The sequence below is a fragment of the Chiloscyllium punctatum genome, chromosome 32 (genome assembly GCF_047496795.1).
Source record: "Chiloscyllium punctatum isolate Juve2018m chromosome 32, sChiPun1.3, whole genome shotgun sequence".
Lineage (NCBI taxonomy): Eukaryota > Metazoa > Chordata > Chondrichthyes > Orectolobiformes > Hemiscylliidae > Chiloscyllium > Chiloscyllium punctatum.
In genome coordinates, this window is record NC_092770.1 from 50,642,410 (window position 1) to 50,660,064 (window position 17,655).

Genomic DNA, 17,655 nt, shown 5'->3' on the forward strand with positions numbered 1-17,655 from the left:
CAGCAGACAAAACATGTACTGTTCAAGTTTGACATTAAGGTTTCAGTTTTTAAACAATTGAAAATCAATTGGTTGCAACTCCGACATGAGCTCAGGACTATGAGAAAGAGAAGTGCCATTTCTGAGGATCTCTGCTGCAACACATCTATATGTGACTAACAAATGAAAAGAAAGTTAGCTGCAATTATGATCCCCTCCTCACCCCTAACTGCCACAATTGAATGGCTTGTCTACTCTCATTTACAAAGGCTATGTGAAGAATGAGTCCAGTTTTGGAGGTCTGTACTTATGAAACTGTGACTCAGCATTAATCAGTACCTCCAGCCAACAAAAAGGGAGCATTCAGAGAGGATGAAAAAAAATTACTATTGTGTATCTATTTCACAACACCATGAAATAATGCATTAAAATACAGATTAGGTCTTCATGACACCAGCCAGCTCAACCTAGAGCTATTGACCTTGCCAGCATATTTCAGACAAAATCATTAACTATGCTTTACAGAACTGTGATCATTTATTGCACAGTTCCCATTAATTCCGCTTTTCTAAAACTGACTGATGTGAGATTTCTCAACTCCAGTCTAGAGCAGCAACAGCACCATGGTTACCTCTTTGAGGTCCGAAGAAAGAGCAGTGAGTCGTTCATTTTCAGACTGGACATTGACCACAACCGTCCTAGCTTGTTTCAGCTCTGTCTGCAGCTCCAGAATCTTACTGAGGTAATAGGCCTCCTTTGATGCAGATTCTTGCAGGAGGGTCTCTTCACGGGTCTCACCGTCTTCTGCAACTTTACGATGGTTTGAATACGCCTGACCGAATGCCTGAAAAATAAATGCATTGACATCTTTAATTCTGCGGGAACATTGACAGGAACATTGAGCTTTACTTGCAATCGTTCAACAAATAACATAACATATGGAGTTAAAGCTCTCCTTGTCAATGTTATATGTAGCAATGACATGCACTTAGGATTACTAGGCAGTAAAATGTTGCAACTGTATAACATTATACAAAACATGAAGACTGCAAAACAGTAATAAAACTAAGATCTGCTGATCTAAAAGATCTGTGAAAATAATTCTTTACTCCAGCAGTGATGCCAAGCACATTCTTGACAGCTTAAAAAGGAAAGAAAGATAATCATTTCCTAGTCACAGAAGAAATTTGCAAGATATATAGACTAGGAATTTGCAGTGAAAGAGAGAGGCTGTCAGCCTGTTATTAAAGTGTAAACAGGAGAAAAATCTCATGGAACCACTTAGGTGCAATTAAATGTGAAAATCAGGATGTTGCTGTCCAAGGCCCTGAGCTCCTCCAGACATTGTGTGATAACAGCATCTCTCATATCAGAGACTCACCATTGAATTGCATACTGAAATACGGCATGAAGTTGTTGTCCTTACCAACATATGCATGACTTGTTTCAGAAAAGTTGAAGCTTACATTGTAGTCATTTCAATCACCCTAAATAATTAAATGTTGCTCGAGCATTTCATTCTAACAAGGCAGACATTCGTTCTGTACTTAGACGGATTTTTCAGGATTGATTATTTGAACATCAGGATTTCAGTTACCTGGAGTTGAGGAATAGCATCTGGTACATCATCACCAGCAAACTGTTAAGTCTGCAGAAACACCAACACGGCTAGAAATAATTGCTATACCTTTGGGGCACTTCTTGTACTGGACCAAAGGATTCTTAATTCCAGTATCATTTAAAGCTTACAAAATATTATCAACACCATCTCAGAAAATATCGTCCTTGTCAACTAGTTCTTTAAGGTAACCAGCTGTGTTGAGGATCAAAGTAGTTTTTGCAAAGAACAGTGATTCCCATTACTGTGCACAATGATGACCCATTTAGTTCAACTGAAGATGCATTCTCCTACATAGCCAGCCATTAACTACCAACCATAGGAGAATTTAGCAGCAATTGTTTTGTTCAAGGGACACATAAGAAACGTTATACTCTGGTTATTCACCGATAATTATTCAGCTTTGACAAAGGGTCAGTTAGACTCGAAACGTCAGCTCTTTTCTCTCCTTACAGATGCTGCCAGACCTGCTGGGATTTTCCAGCATTTTCTCTTTTGGTTTCAGATTCCAGCATCCTCAGTAATTTGCTTTTATTTGAGAATTATTCATTACTTGCTCATCTACAATTTCTCTCAATCTACAATTTCTAACACTAACATGCCAAATAACAATACAAATTTAGAATCTATTTAGGTGTAGCCTCTTACACAGTACTGAGGACTGGGTGGGAAAATGGAGGAAATTTGCATAATCAGCCATGATCTCCTTGAATGGCTGAGGAGGTTACACCTGCTTCTATTGCTAATGTTCTTACACTTTGGCACAAATGCTTTGACTTTATTTTGTTACAAGAGACCATTTCACCAATTATGTCTGTACCAGCATTTCATTACAACAATCCAAAGGTAACCCAAATAGCCCTGCTTTCTTCTCCTGGCCTTTGTTCCACTGTTTCCAATAATATTTTTCCAATTTACCACTAAAAGATGCAATGATTTCTACCTCAACCATTGCCTGTGGCTAAATATTCTATATTCTAATTATATTTGAATAAAAAAAGAAAATCTCAGATGCTGGTTCCTCACTCGTGATGATAATTTTATCCTGATTTCTTTTCACTCCCATTCCAAACAGAGGAAATAGTTTCCCCTAGCCACTTTGTTACAACATTCCAAAACTTCTTTCTGATCTTCACTTCCTCTCTGTCCTATTGGAAATAATTCTAGTACCTCAAGTTTCTCCTCAATGTTCCTGTCCCTGTCATCATCCTGGTGAATCAGACACTGCCCCAAGCATTATAAACAGGGCCATAGAACACACAAACAAGGAAGTCATGTAACACTTGTATAAAACATAGTTTGGCCTCAGCTGAAACGCTGCATCCCGTTTTGGCCACCACATCTCAGAGGAAGTGCAGAAAAGATGAATAAGAATGGTCCCAGAGCTAAAGGACACCAGTTTGCGGTTGGATTGGAAAAGATTGGCTTGTACTTCTTGGAGAAGAGAAGGTTGAGAGTAAATTTGATTAAGATGTTCAAATCGTGAGGGCTCTGGTCAGAGTAGATGAGGAGAAACCGTTCCCATTGGTGGAAAAGACTAGAAAGTGAGGACATTTATTTAAGGTAATTAATGAAAGAAAAAATGGTAACATGAGGAAACCCTTCTTCACATAGCAGGTGGTTTGAGTCTGGAGTGTACTGCCTGAGAGAATGATGGAGGCAAGTTCAATCAAAGCATTCAAAAGGGAATTGGAGATACTGAGACTTTACTCCTTGAGGTCTGACAAGATGCAGGGCTGCTCGGAGAAAGTGAGAGAACTCATGAGCTGAACTGTCCCTTTAGAAAGCCAGCACAGACTTAATCAGCCAAATCACCGCCTTTTGTACTGTGATGATTTTGTGATTCTGAATCCTTGCAATAGCATTCATTCCTGTTTTACAATATGGTGCTGACGTCTGCACCAATGCTCAAACAATGACCTAATTCATTTTTTATATTAATTTACCATTATTTCAGAAAGAAACACCAAGAACTTGCACTTATATAGAAACTTTCACTCTCTACAGATTTTCTAAAAAACGTCACAATTAAATAAGTACTTCTGAAGTGTGGTCACTGTGATACTGTGGGGAAAACACAGCTGCCACCCTGCTCAAATGTGTATGATATCAGAAATAGCAACATGGTAACATCCAGATAATCGCACTGTGTTAGTTACAGTAGCTGAGGAAAATATCATCAAGGTAGATGACCTGCCTCACTCTTCTTGGAATAAGGCAATGCCATCTTTTCCACTCTCCCAAAAAGGCAGAGGGGATCCCACTTTAACATCCCTTCAGCACCATAGCACTCCTTTAACATAACGTCGGAATTTTAGGTGGTGTGTTTAAGTGTCTAGAATTAAATGTGAACATAAAGCCTACTCCTCCAGAAGAGAAAATGCTAACATGTAACTAAGGTTGCTACCTTAAAAAATGAGAAGATATTGGACAAAAACGGATGAAATAAAAATTAGTGTTTTTCAAATCCGACATAGTGCAACAAATTTAAAAACTGATCCTATTTTAGAACAGAACTCCAAACCCACCTCAACTGATGGAGGAAAATTAATATTTTTCTGACTGTGACGTAGAGAATGGGTTTTGAATTGTACTTCCAGCTCTGACAGAGTGAAAGTTGACTTCTTCTCAGGTGAAAGTGAATACAATGTTAAAACGCCGAGTTAATACATTCTCCTCTCATTTTTAAAACCTACTTTACATCCAGCTCAGAATGGTGCAATGAAAGTCTTTCATCTTAACTGGCAAAAAATATCTACTTTAAGTTAATTTTCACAATCTTCAGCTGTTTTTAGAAGATGGAAATCTACTGACCAAAACAAGACTTACATCATTTTGCATTTGCTGCACTCTTACACCGTGTTTACAGGGATGGACAGATCAGAGGCAACTAAATGGCTGAAAACATGTGAAGATGTGTACAGAGGAACCTCAATTATCTGAAGGACACAGGCAGGGAGTATTTTGCTCAGTTAATCAAATTCCGGATAACATAGTTAGCCAAGCATCGGGACGTTGCAATTTTCTTCGGATAATCCAAAATTCGGTTAATCGAATGCTGGATAATTGAGGTTCCTCTGTATTTTATAAGTGCCCATATATAATCTCACCCTATGCGTCCAGGAGATGTTGCTGAAAGGAAGCTGACAGGTGATTTGAAGCCAAAACTATCCCTTGGGGACCCAGAGAGAGTTGTCTTAGAAACAGGAAAAGAAGACACTGCTGGACATTTTTGTGTTGATTATATTCAGTTAGGCAGAAATGGAATCATGCAAGAAATATCCATGAATCTAGATAATGGCAAAGGTTGAATCAGGCATATTTGAGAAAGGTCAAGAAGTATAAGCAGTATTAATGCAAGACAATCACAGTCACAGAATAAGTGAGTGACATCTGGCAGGGTAATTTTTACACTATAAAATGGATGAAAATCAGACTGCAAGAAACACATGGGGCATTTGGAGTAGATGTGCACATTTAGGAAGCACATTCAATCTTAAAGAGGAAAGGTGATTAAAGAGGAATGGATGTTGGAGATGAAGCCGTTTGTAGAAGAGAACAGTTCTGAACAGGCAGCGCTAGTAGAACAGGAAACTTTAATATAATCAGTCAGCACTGGGGTCAGGAAATTGAGCATGGGATATAGTCAGGTGGAAGAGATTAATCTGGAAAAGGGTGAGGAGATCAAAGAAAGAACAAGCATTTGGCAAGGATTGAAGGCGAGAGACACTTAAGAATTAGTGATTCTTAGTTGAAGGTTTGAAGGACTTATCTGGAAAACATGAACTAAGGCTTGCTGAATGCATTCTTAATACATATTAATCTTACATTTTTAAAAGGTGCATATCTGTGCACACTCCATTGTGGATAGCCATTGATCATCCAATCATAATTTTAAAAACCCAAATTTCCCTAGAATGCATATTCAGCATAGGTCATCTTCTTTATTACACCTGCAGGGTAGGTTTAAATAAAAGTATAGAAAGTGCTCTATGGCATGCATTAATCCAACGCGTAACATTACAATATGTATATGTATATGGTAAATGCTAGGAATTAAGTGAATTTGCACTAAAATGTTTTGATTTGATTTATTATTGTCACATGTACCAAGATACAGTGAATAGTATTGCATTGCATGCTAACCCAACAGCTCATAGCTCAGGGTAACAGAACAGAATGCAGAATATAGTGTTACAGGAAAAGAGAAGGTGCAGAGAAAGATCAACTCGCGTATGAGAAGTGCGTTCATAACTCCGATAACAATATAACATGTCAATTTCTTGGGATTTACAGAATGTCTGTATGTGTTTTCAATTATGAACCGAACTAATCTTCACATCTTTTCCACAATTTAGTGCAGTTAGTTATCTAATTGAAAAACGCTTGTTTGAAGAAAAAGCTGAAGAACCCGAGGCACTACGGAGGTAGTGCCTCCCTCCCGCCCTCCTCCTCTAACCTAATAATAAGATCCGTTGTGGTAAGGAGGTAAGTGCCGAATTTTGCTTGTTGTATTCTTTAGACCCAGTTTTTTTTAAATAAAGGTTAGCTTTAGAGGGATGGCAGTGAAGGCAGTGCAATGTTCCTCCTGCAACATGTATGAGGTGAGGGATGCCATGGACATCCCTGCTGATTACACTTGCAGGAAGTGCACCCATCTCCAGCTCCTCCAAGACCGTGTTAGGGAACTGGAGCTGGAGTTGGATGAACTTCGGATCATTCGGGAGGCAGAGGGGGTCATAGATCGGAGCTATAGGGAAGTAGTAACTCCAAAGATGGCAGATAGATGGGTGACAGTGAGGGGGACTGGGAGGAAGCAGCCAGTGCAGGGACCCCCTGTGGTCGTTCCCCTCAAGAACAAGTATACCGTTTTGGATACTTGTGGGGGGGACGACTTACCAGGGGTAAGTAACGGGGCTCAGGCCTCTGGCACGGAGCCTGTCCCCGCTACTCAGAAGGGAAGGGTGGAGAAGAGCAGAGCAATAATAATTGGGGACTCGATAGTTCGGGGCACAGATAGGCGGTTTTGTGGGAACGAGAGAGACTCACGTTTGGTATGTTGCCTCCCAGGTGCAAGGGTACGTGATGTCTCTGATCGTGTTTTCCGGGTCCTTAAGGGGGAGGGGGAGCAGCCTGAAGTCGTGGTCCATATTGGCACCAATGACATAGGTAGGAGTGCTGAGGATGTTAGACAGGCTTTTAGGGAGCTAGGTTGGAAGCTCAGAGTTAGAACGAACAGAGTTGTTGTCTCTGGTTTGTTACCCGTGCCACGTGATAGAGAGTCGAGGAATAGGGAGAGAGAAGAGTTAAATGCGTGGCTACAGGGATGGTGCAGGAGGGAGGGATTTCGGTATTTGGATAACTGGGGTTCTTTCTGGGGAAGGTGGGACCTCTATAGACAGGATGGTCTGCACCTGAACCTGAGGGGCACCAGTATCCTTGGGGGGAGGTTTGCTAGTGCTCTTGGGGGGGGTTTAAACTAACTCTGCAGGGGCATGGGAACCCAGACTGTAACTTTAGGGTGCAGGACCTGGAGTGTAGGGAGGGTAGGAATATGGTATCAATCTTAAAGGATCGTGCCTGTAAACAGAAGAGTGGCTTGAAGTGTGTATACTTTAATGCCAGAAGTATACGAAATAAGGTAGGTGAACTCGCAGCGTGGGTTGGTACCTGGGACTTCGATGTTGTGGCTATTACGGAGACATGGCTAGATCAGGGACAGGATTGGCTGTTGCAGGTTCCAGGGTTTAAATGTTTTAGTAGGGTCAGAGGTGGGGGTAAAAGAGGGGGGGGTGTGGCTTTGCTTGTCAAAGATAGTATTACAGCGGTGGAAAGGAAGATGGATGAAGATTTGCCATCTGAGGTAGTTTGGGTTGAGGTTAGGAATAGGAGAGGTGAGGTCACCCTGTTAGGAGTCTTTTACAGGCCTCCTAATAGTCCTAGAATCGTTGAAGAAAGGATTGCGAAGATGATTCAGGAGAAGAGTGACAGTAATAGGGTGATTGTTATGGGAGACTTTAACTTTCCTGATATTGATTGGGAAAGCTATAGCTCAAGTTCGTTAGATGGGTCAGTGTTTGTGCAATGTGTGCAGGAGAGTTTCCTGACACAATATGTAGATAAGCCAACAAGAGGTGAGGCCATACTGGATTTGGTTCTGGGTAACGAACCAGGCCAGGTATTAGAACTAGAGGTAGGTGAGCACTTTGGGGACAGTGACCACAATTCGGTGATTTTTACTCTAGTGATGGAGAGGGATAAGTGTGTACTACAGGGCAAGAGTTATAGCTGGGGGCAGGGAAATTATGATGCGTTGAGGCATGACTTAGGATGTGTGGATTGGAAAAGTAGATTCCAAGGCAAGAGCGTAATTGATATGTGGAACTTGTTCAAGGAGCAACTATTGAGTGTCCTTGATAAGTACGTACCTATCAGGCAGGGAGGAAAGGGTCGTGTGAAGGAGCCGTGGTTTAATAAGGAGTTGGAATCCCTTGTTAAATGGAAGAGGGCGGCCTTTGTAAAGATGAGGCGTGAAGGTTCAATAGGGGCGATTGAGAGTTATAAGGTAGCCCGGAAGGACCTGAAGAGAGAGCTAAGAGCAGCAAGGAGGGGACATGAAAGGTCCTTAGTTGGTAGGATTAGGGAAAACCCTAAGGCTTTCTATAGGTATGTTAGGAATAAAAGAATGACTAGGGAAGGAATAGGTCCAATCAAGGATAGTAATGGGAAGTTGCGTGTGGAGGCTGAAGAGATTGGGGAGGCGCTGAATGAATACTTTTCGTCAGTATTCACTCAGGAACAGGACATTGTTGTCGATATGAATACTGAGGCACGAATAAGTAGAATGGATGGCTTTGAGATATGTAGAGAAGAGGTGTTGGAAATTCTGGCAAGGGTGAAAATAGATAAGTCCCCTGGGCCTGATTGCATTTATCCTAGGATTCTCTGGGAAGCAAGGGAGGAGATTGCAGAGCCATTGGCCTTGATTTTTGTGTCCTCTTTGTCTACAGGAGTAGTGCCAGAGGACTGGAGGCTAGCAAACGTGGTTCCCTTGTTCAAGAAGGGGAGTAGGGATAATCCTAGTAACTATAGGCCAGTGAGTCTCACTTCTGTTGTGGGCAAAGTCTTAGAGAGAATTATAAGGGATAGGATTTATGCACATCTGGATAAGAATGATGTGATCAAGGATAGTCAGCATGGTTTTGTGAAGGGCAGGTCGTGCCTCACAAACCTTATTGAATTCTTTGAGAAGGTGACGAAGGAGGTAGATGAGGGGAAAGCGGTAGATGTAGTATATATGGATTTTAGTAAGGCGTTTGATAAGGTCCCCCATGGTAGGCTACTGCAGAAAATACAGAGATATGGCATTGAGGGTGAGTTGGAGGTTTGGATTAGGAATTGGCTCTCTGGAAGAAGACAGAGGGTAGTAGTTGATGGCAAAGATTCATCTTGGAGTGCCGTCACTAGTGGTGTTCCGCAAGGATCTGTTTTGGGACCATTGCTGTTTGTCATTTTTATAAATGACCTGGAGGAAGGGTTAGAAGGTTGGGTGAGCAAGTTTGCGGATGATACGAAAGTCGGAGGAGTTGTAGACAGTGAGGAAGGATATGGCAGGTTACAGCGGGATATAGAGAAGCTGCAGAGCTGGGCAGAAAGGTGGCAAATGGAGTTCAATGTAGCTAAGTGTGAAGTGATTCACTTTGGTAAGAGTAATAAAAAGATGGATTACTGGGCTAATGGTAGACTACTTGGTAGTGTGGAAGAGCAGAGGGATCTTGGTGTCCATGTACACAGATCTCTGAAAGTTGCCACCCAGGTAAATAGTGCAGTGAAGAAGGCATATGGCGTACTGGCTTTTATTGGTAGAGGAATTGAGTTCCGGAGTCCTGAGGTCATGCTGCAGTTGTATAAGACTCTGGTGCGGCCGCTTCTGGAATATTGTGTGCAGTTTTGGTCGCCATACTATAGGAAGGATGTGGAGGCACTGGAACGGGTGCAGAGGAGGTTTACCAGGATGTTGCCTGGTATGGTAGGAAGATCCTATGAGGAAAGGCTGAGGCACTTGGGGTTGTTTTCTTTGGAGAAAAGAAGGTTTAGGGGTGATTTGATAGAGGTGTACAAGATGATTAGGGGGTTAGATAGGGTTGACAGTGAGAACCTTTTTCCGCGTATGGAGTCAGCTATTACAAGGGGGCATAGCTTTAAATTAAGGGGGGGTAGATATAGGACTGATGTTAGGGGTAGGTTCTTCACTCAGCGAGTCGTAAGATCATGGAATGCCCTGCCAGTAGCAGTAGTGGACTCTCCCTCTTTATGGGTATTTAAGCGGGCATTGGATAGGTATATGGAGGATAGTGGGTTAGTGTAGGTTAGGTGGGCTTTGATCGGCGCAACATCGAGGGCCGAAGGGCCTGTACTGCGCTGTATTGTTCTATGTTCTATGTTCTATGTTCTATGCTCAGCCAGCTTTCATACAAATAACATTGAATAGGTGATGTTTTACAAGGGCACAAATTCAATACTTGGTAATGATTTAAATGAGGGAACTAAATGTAATACCTCAAAATGTGCAGGTGGCACAAAGCTGGGTGGAAAGGTGAACTGTGTCGAGGATGCAGAGATGTGGCAGTGTGATATGGACAGACTGAGTGAGTGAGCAAATGCAGTATGGTGTGGATAAATGTGAGGTTTGGTAGCAATAATAGGAAGGCAGATTATTATTTGAATTGCATAAGGGAAATATCCAGCAAGGTCTGGGTATCCTCATGCACCAGTCATTGAAAGTAAGTGTGCAGGTGTAGCAGGAAATAAAGACAAACAGGATGTTGGCCTTCATAGTTGGAGGACTCAAGTACAGGAACAAGAATGTTTTACTGCAGTTACAGAGAGACTTGGTGAGACCAAGCCGGGAATATTGTGAGCAGTTTTGGTCTTTTTATCTGAGAAAGAATGTACTTGTTATTGAGGGAGTTCAGTGAAGATTTACCAAATTGATGCCTGAGATGGCAGGACTAACATATGAAGAGATTCAGTCAGTTAGGATTGTAATCACTGGAATTTCACAGACAGTGGGGATTTCACAGAAACTCAAATACTTCTAAAAGGACTAGACAGGTTAGGTGCAGGAGGAATGTTCCCAATGGTGGGGAAGTCAACAACCAAGGGGTCACAGTTTATGGATAAAGGGTAAACCTTTTTAGGGCTGAGACAAGGAGAAATTTCTTCTCCCAGAAAGTGGTCAACCCATGAAATTCATTCCCACAGAAAGTGTTTGAGGCCAAAACATTGTGTTTTCAAGAAGGAGGTAGATGTAGCTCCTGCCTAAAGGGATCAATAAGCTCGATGACCAGCCATGGTCATATTGAATGCAGAGCAGACTACTCTTCCTCTTATTGTCTATATTTCATTGTTTCAATTCGAATGTCAGTGACTCGGGTACAGGATACTGCCTGTCGGATTATTACATGTTCATTTCTGTTTCTCTAATGTGACTGACAGTTGGAGAAATGTGTTGGGAATCTCTCTGATTTAGAGTTCGGTACAACCCAACTGGGAGTTTTCACATGGTCTCTCCTGCTCTGCCACTGGCAGACAGCTCAGCTACAAACTGAACTTCTACCAAAATTACTGCAATGGAGAGCTGGAGAAACTCTGTTGACATGTCTGGCCGAGTTGGCTCAATGGGGCCTGAAAACTAGAGTGGTCAAAAATGTTGAGAATGTTTTGAAAAGGAGAAAGTGAGGACTGTTTCTGAGAAAGTTTCTGAGAAGGCTGAACAATGCAGTCAATCAAGTTCAAAATCTAATCCAACTTGAAGCAGAGAATAAATCTTACCCCTTTACAACTGGACTGCAACAAGTCAGGTGATATCATAGAATCCACACAGTGTGGAAACAGGCCATTTGGCCCAACAAGTTCACATTGACCCTTCGAATCGTAACCCACCCAGACCCATTCCCCCTGACTAATGCAACTAACCTATACATCCCTGAACACTATGGGCAATTTAACATGGACAATTCACCTAACCTGTACATCTTTGGACTGTGGGAGGATACCAAAGCACCCAAAGGAAACCCACACAGAGACAGGGGGAATGTGCAAAACTCCATACAAAAAAAAATCACCCGAGGCTGGAATCAAACCTGGGCCCCTGGCGCTGTGAAGCAGCAATGCTAACTATTGAGCCACTATTCAATTCCAATCCTGATAGAAGAATGAAGGAATCTTTTGAAAAAAGATGTAGTTCCCTTCTATTTTTTTGAATGATAATCACACCCACGTCACACTGTTTACACACAGCAAAATCCATTCCATAAAGGCTATTTGTAAGAGAATGATATATTGATGACTTACATTGTAAGACAATTTTAGTAGTTTCAAACAGCAAATAAAATCTACATTGTCAGGCCTCAAAATGTTGTCTTCAACCACGTGTCAGCCAATGGCTAGAAATTTGAATTGCTCCCTGTAGAGCTGGAGAGGACCATTTGTTTCATTATTCTGTTCATTGTGGAATGACTGAGTGCAATCAATTGCTTTAATTCAAATATCATCCCCTAAAATAATAAATGTTTTTTATTTTAGAAAATAACACTTTTGCAAAAGACTTTTCTTCAAAGTTGCAAATGCATTTTGAATTGTGGTGTGAAATGCTACATTTGGACCCCTCTAACATCATGCAACTCAGCAGTTCAGGAGGAGGCCATTTGAACCAATGTATTTATGACGGCTCTTTGATGGAGCAATCAGAAATGAATTCATTTCCCAGCTCTCTCCCCATCACCATCACCTTGCAATGCAATTGTCTACTATTTTACTTTGTCGGAAATGTCTACAAGATTTGGCAGCAAATAATATTAATTTCTGAAAAAGACTCTTTGGATTCAAAATGTTAACTCTGGTTCTCTCACCATAGATGTTGCTAGACCTGCTGAGTTTCACCAGCATTTTCAGCTTTTATTCGCATTAACGTCAATCAGACTATTTAGGTAGCTCACTGTTACCATTGTGTAAACGAACACTAGCAAGCTTCTCGGATGGCTATTTGATATCAAAGTTACATCAAAGACTTTGTGAACGTTACACACACTAGTTGCTTTCTTTGAACAAAGAAAGAGATAGTGATAGAAACATAAAACACAGAGACGAAGAAATAGAATAAATTAGAGTAAAAAAAAGGAAAATAGAAAATGAAACAAATATGAATTACAAATTTGAGAAACAGTAACAGAAAAAGGAGGAAAATTATGAGAAGAGGGAGCAGAAGAGTACAACTGTAAATCAGTGTTTGGTACAATATTGATGTCTCTGTCCTTGAGAGGTACCAGGGTGAATAGGCAATCAGTGAGTAAAATGTGAAGTTTTCACCCATGAAATGTGGGACCAGTCAGCCTATCTATCATGATTAGGAACGATGGAACATCAAGTCAGCCATCAATCATACAAATCAAATTCTCTTTTTCTCTGCTCCTAATCCTCGTCACAGTAGATGGAATTAGAAGGTCATGTACTTCCTCAAAGTGGTATGAACTCTTCCTGGACTGCAAATGTTAACCTTCCTGAGGGAGACTCCAAGTCACTTCGACAGAAAGCCCGAGTGCAATAGTGTCACTTTGGCTGGAGTTGATATGGCTCAGGGAAACCATAAGACAAATTGAGCGAATATTGATAAAGATAGCCTTCACTTAAAACAAAGAGCAGGTGGATATTTGGAATGGAGCTGGTCTTGTTGCAACCAGCTGATTCTGCCTTAACCACAACTCACCAAAGAGCCGTCAGTTGTACACAATGTATAAATTTCAATAAGCATAATGAAGAGTCTGCAATACAATTGCTTAGGCAAAAGTGAGTACTGCAGATGCTGGAAACCAGAGTTTAGATCAGAGTGGTGCTGGAAAAGCACAGCAGGTCAGGCAGCATCCGAGAAGCAGGAAAATCGATGTTTCGATCAAAAGCCCTTCATCAGGAATTAACCAATTGGTTAGTCCAGTGTCGTACTGAGCATTGGATTCAGGTCGTTCTGGTGAAATCACTGACCTCAAGTGGACATAAAGGATCAAACTGCACTACTTTGAAGAGCAACATAGCAGTCTCCTTCGCATAATAGCTAATCTTTCTCAATTAACCAATATCACACTGTTGTTTCTTGGTCTTGGCTGTTTGAAAATTGGTTGCTGCATTTCAGGCACAGATTAATTTGAAAATACTTAGTTGGCTATAAAACACTTTGGATGTACTCAGGTCATCATCAAACCATTGGAACCCAGAAGAAAGTGACGGGCAGGACATAGAGGTGGAAAGTTTAACGTGTTAAACCTCCAGGATTCTATCCATCCAGCCGGAGCCAGTCATGTTAGAGTAACTGGAATCTAAAAGAGGTATCAATAGGATGAAAAGAAGTTATTGTGGATTATTTTATCAAAATCAGAAACAAATCAGAAACCGTAAACAAGCTCATTAGAATTATTTCAGTTCTCTGTTAAGTAATGAATTGACAGGAGCAAATTTTAAAATTATTTCATCAATAACAACCAGATAAATAGCATTTCAAGTGGTTTCAGAAGGAGAAGAATCTGCCTCACCAAATTCCTGGAATTTGTGAAAATGACAACTCAAGTGGAACTTCATGAAGGCTTCTGATAAAGATCCTCACATAAGGCCTTTGTTAAGCTGTGTGCGTACATATGTGTCTGGGGGAGGTAAGAGTTCAGGACAAATCCACAAAAAGTACAAGTAAGAAATTGGCTGAATGGCGAAAAGCACCAATCAGGTGGCAGAGGTACTAATTGCAGCATATTAGCATTTGCACACTCATATTGCTAACACTGATGAGCCCAACTGCCCATATGAGACTTCTGTTTGTGAATAAAGATGTGTATCTCAACTCTTCATTATCCCAGTGCTTCTTGACCCATTGACCTTCACTGCACTCAGAACCTCAAGGCAAGTTGGTCAGATTTACTATAATAGAAGGTAGGAGGGACACTGGAAGTGCAAGTAGCAATGATTCAAATGGCTATATGTGGAAAGAAAAATGACAAACACACAGTCCACTGATACATTTGACAAAAAAATGTAGGAAGCTCAACGCAATCAACCAAAGTATGAGCCAACACAAACAACAGGTCACTTAACTGGATCATCAACACAGTAAATACAGGTTAGAAAAATGTCAAATCATACAATGCTTTTGTCCAGTTACAATTTTCCAACGTCTCAAATCGCTTTACAATGAAGTACTTTTTTGAAGAATAGATTGTTGCAACATGGGGACTATTGTAACGGAGGACCAGATTTTAAGCGATAGAGGAGGTAAACCCAAAAAATGTCATCAAACAAGGTTGAGGGATCAGGCCAAAGGTTAAGAATTTCAAACTCATTTAAGATAAACTTAGAAATCACCACCACACATTCTTCTTCACACAAGGAACAATTAATAGATGTAATAGATTATTGATCAATGATGTCAAAATAAAAGCTGAGAATTATTTTAGAGCAAGTGGACACACATAATTCTGAGTTGGTTGCAGGAGGGGGAGGGGAAACTATCAGCATTTTTGTCACATGAATTATATATCCAAATCCCATGTGCTATTATTAAGATGTCAAGGTTTCAATCATACTTATAAAGCACCCTTAAATGTCAAATTTCATGCACATAAATTTAAACTGCTGACAAGCATGCCTGTGTGTGATAGTCTATTTGATCTAAAAGGTTACAGAGGTCAGATAATGTGCCTCCAACAGAATATTAACTACTTCTCTGCAGAGGCATATGATAGCAATTAATATGGTTTTGGAAAATTTAAGAAAAAGCTGAACTGCTTAATGTATTGAATATGTACCAGAAATGAAATCTCTTAGGGTGCAATTACATTACAAGCATTATTTAGCATCAAGTTGCTTTTGCATTGCTCCTGCTATTATTGGAAAAGAAAAAAATTGTGTTATACAGTGGCTTCCGTGGCCTCAGAATGTCCTAAAGTAGCTCACAGCCACTAATGTACTTGAAGATTCAGATCAGGCTTTAAATCTTGGAATTCTATCACACAGAAACAATTTCAAACTAATGCTAAAACTGGTAGTACAACATCAGCCTTAAGGCTTCATTAATAACTTGTCATCATTTGAAATTGAGTTCCTAGCAAGTGAAGCTTTCAAACAATTAATTTGGATGTTTGAAGCAGAAAAGCTCAACTATGCTCAATACAGGAAGTGTGTTAGCCGGTTTAGTTTGGGCCTTTTCACACAGCAAGCAATAAAGATGTATACTTATATATAGCACATTTTATGACTAGTGAAAGCTTCAAAGTGCTTTACAGTCAATTATGAAGTATTTCTAAAGTGAATTATTATTGCAAGATTGAAAACACTACAGCCAATTTGCCTACATACAGCAATATGATAATGGTCAGGAAATCTATTTTTGGTTTGCAATGTCGATTGATGGATAAATATTAGCCAGTACAACAGGATTACTCTGTTGGTCATCTTCAAAATAGTCCTGTGGAATATTTTACATGGACTTGAGAGGGCCAATGCCCTTTGCTTTAATGAGTTGTCTGAAAGATGGCATCCCCAACAATCCAGCCCACCTTAGTATGGCACTGAACTGTCAACCCTGATTTTGCCTTGGACAAACAAATCATAAAGATCATATGTTTTAATGTCATGTCATATACTTCTACTGAGGTGCTCGTAATACTTGTTCAAATTGCTGCTTCCAGGACCATCATCAGTGATAGATATGTACTTCATTACATTCTTGTATGCTCCAGCACTTCACCTGTGATTAAGGATACATATAAACATTTCAGATCGACCCAACAGTACACAAGTTCTACAGCACAAAAAAGGCCCTTACGCCCATCACACGGCATCATGTGCTTCAAACTTCAATGATTTGGAGCCAGAAAGCAAGTTTATTTCTCCTGCTCTGGATGAATAATCCATTTAAACAGGAATGTTAACTACACAATGGACCCAAGTTGTGTTACAGTGAAGTAATCATTTATGGGTGGCATTGGTGGCTCAGCAGTTAGCACTGCTGTCTCTCAGCAAGAGGGACCTGGATTCAATTTCAGCTTTGTGTGACTGCGTGGAGTTTGCATGTTCTCCCCATGTCTTGCAAAGACCATGTTTCTTTGGGGTGCTCCTGTTTCCTCTCACAGTCCAAAGATGTGCAGGTTAGGTGGATTAGTTGTACTAAATTGCCCCATATTTTCCAGTGATGCGAAAACTAGGTGGATTAGCCATGGGAAATGTGGAGTTACGGATATAGAGTAGGGACTGGGTGGAATGTTCTTCAGAGGGTCAGTGCAAACTTGATAGGCCAAATGGCCTCTTTCCACACTGGAAGGATTCAATGATTCTATAAGAAACAAGAGGTTTAGCAAATTTAGCTATGAGATTTGTAAGTGGACAATGAGACAACTGTGACCACGATATCTGGTGAGGACAAGGCTGAAATTAGAAAGAGAAGTTTATCATGTGCTGAATCAGCATGGCCAGGTTTGGCAGCCACAAATGTGCGGGCGAAGATGTTTCCCCAATCCAAAAAAGGTCAGTGCAGCAACACAAGCAAAGTAAGAGCAGGTCAATTGCTTGGTTGTTTATCAGTATATCCATTGGTCCAGGATGGGGGCTATTCTGGTACAGTGTCCATGTCCCTACCTCTGAGCCAAAAGGCCTGTGTTCAAGTCTAACCTGCTCCAGAACTGTATCCTAGCACATCTAAACAGAAGTTAGAAGTATCTACCCAGGTCTAGGCAGATCGAGGCGAGGTAACCTGAGCAGGAGTGGGGGAAATTCAGCATGTTACGATGAGAAACTGTGGGGAGTAGAACCATATGGAGCAGACAGAAAACATTAACCCTACAGCATAGTCTCAATTTTTACACCTTTGGATCCCAGGATAGCATGATTTAATTGGGGGAATGCATCATAATGACTGAGAAAGAGAGAAATGAAGTTTCTAAGAAGAGATATCTTGCTACATAAGCCAACCAATGAAGAAGGATCACTGGACCTGAAACATTAACTCTGATCTCTCTCCA

At 40.8% G+C, this 17,655-nt stretch overlaps 1 protein-coding gene across 4 annotated transcripts in view; it reads right to left on the bottom strand.

Annotated features, from left to right (window-relative positions):
- The window catches only part of LOC140458161 (protein bicaudal D homolog 1-like), a 276,533-nt gene that overhangs the window by 177,041 nt on the left and 81,837 nt on the right, over positions 1-17,655 (bottom strand). For all 4 annotated transcript variants that reach the window (XM_072552337.1, XM_072552336.1, XM_072552339.1 and 1 more), the window contains exon 2: positions 611-823. In XM_072552337.1, coding sequence (XP_072408438.1) covers positions 611-823 — 213 coding nt within the window. The remainder of the gene's footprint in view (positions 1-610; positions 824-17,655) is intronic.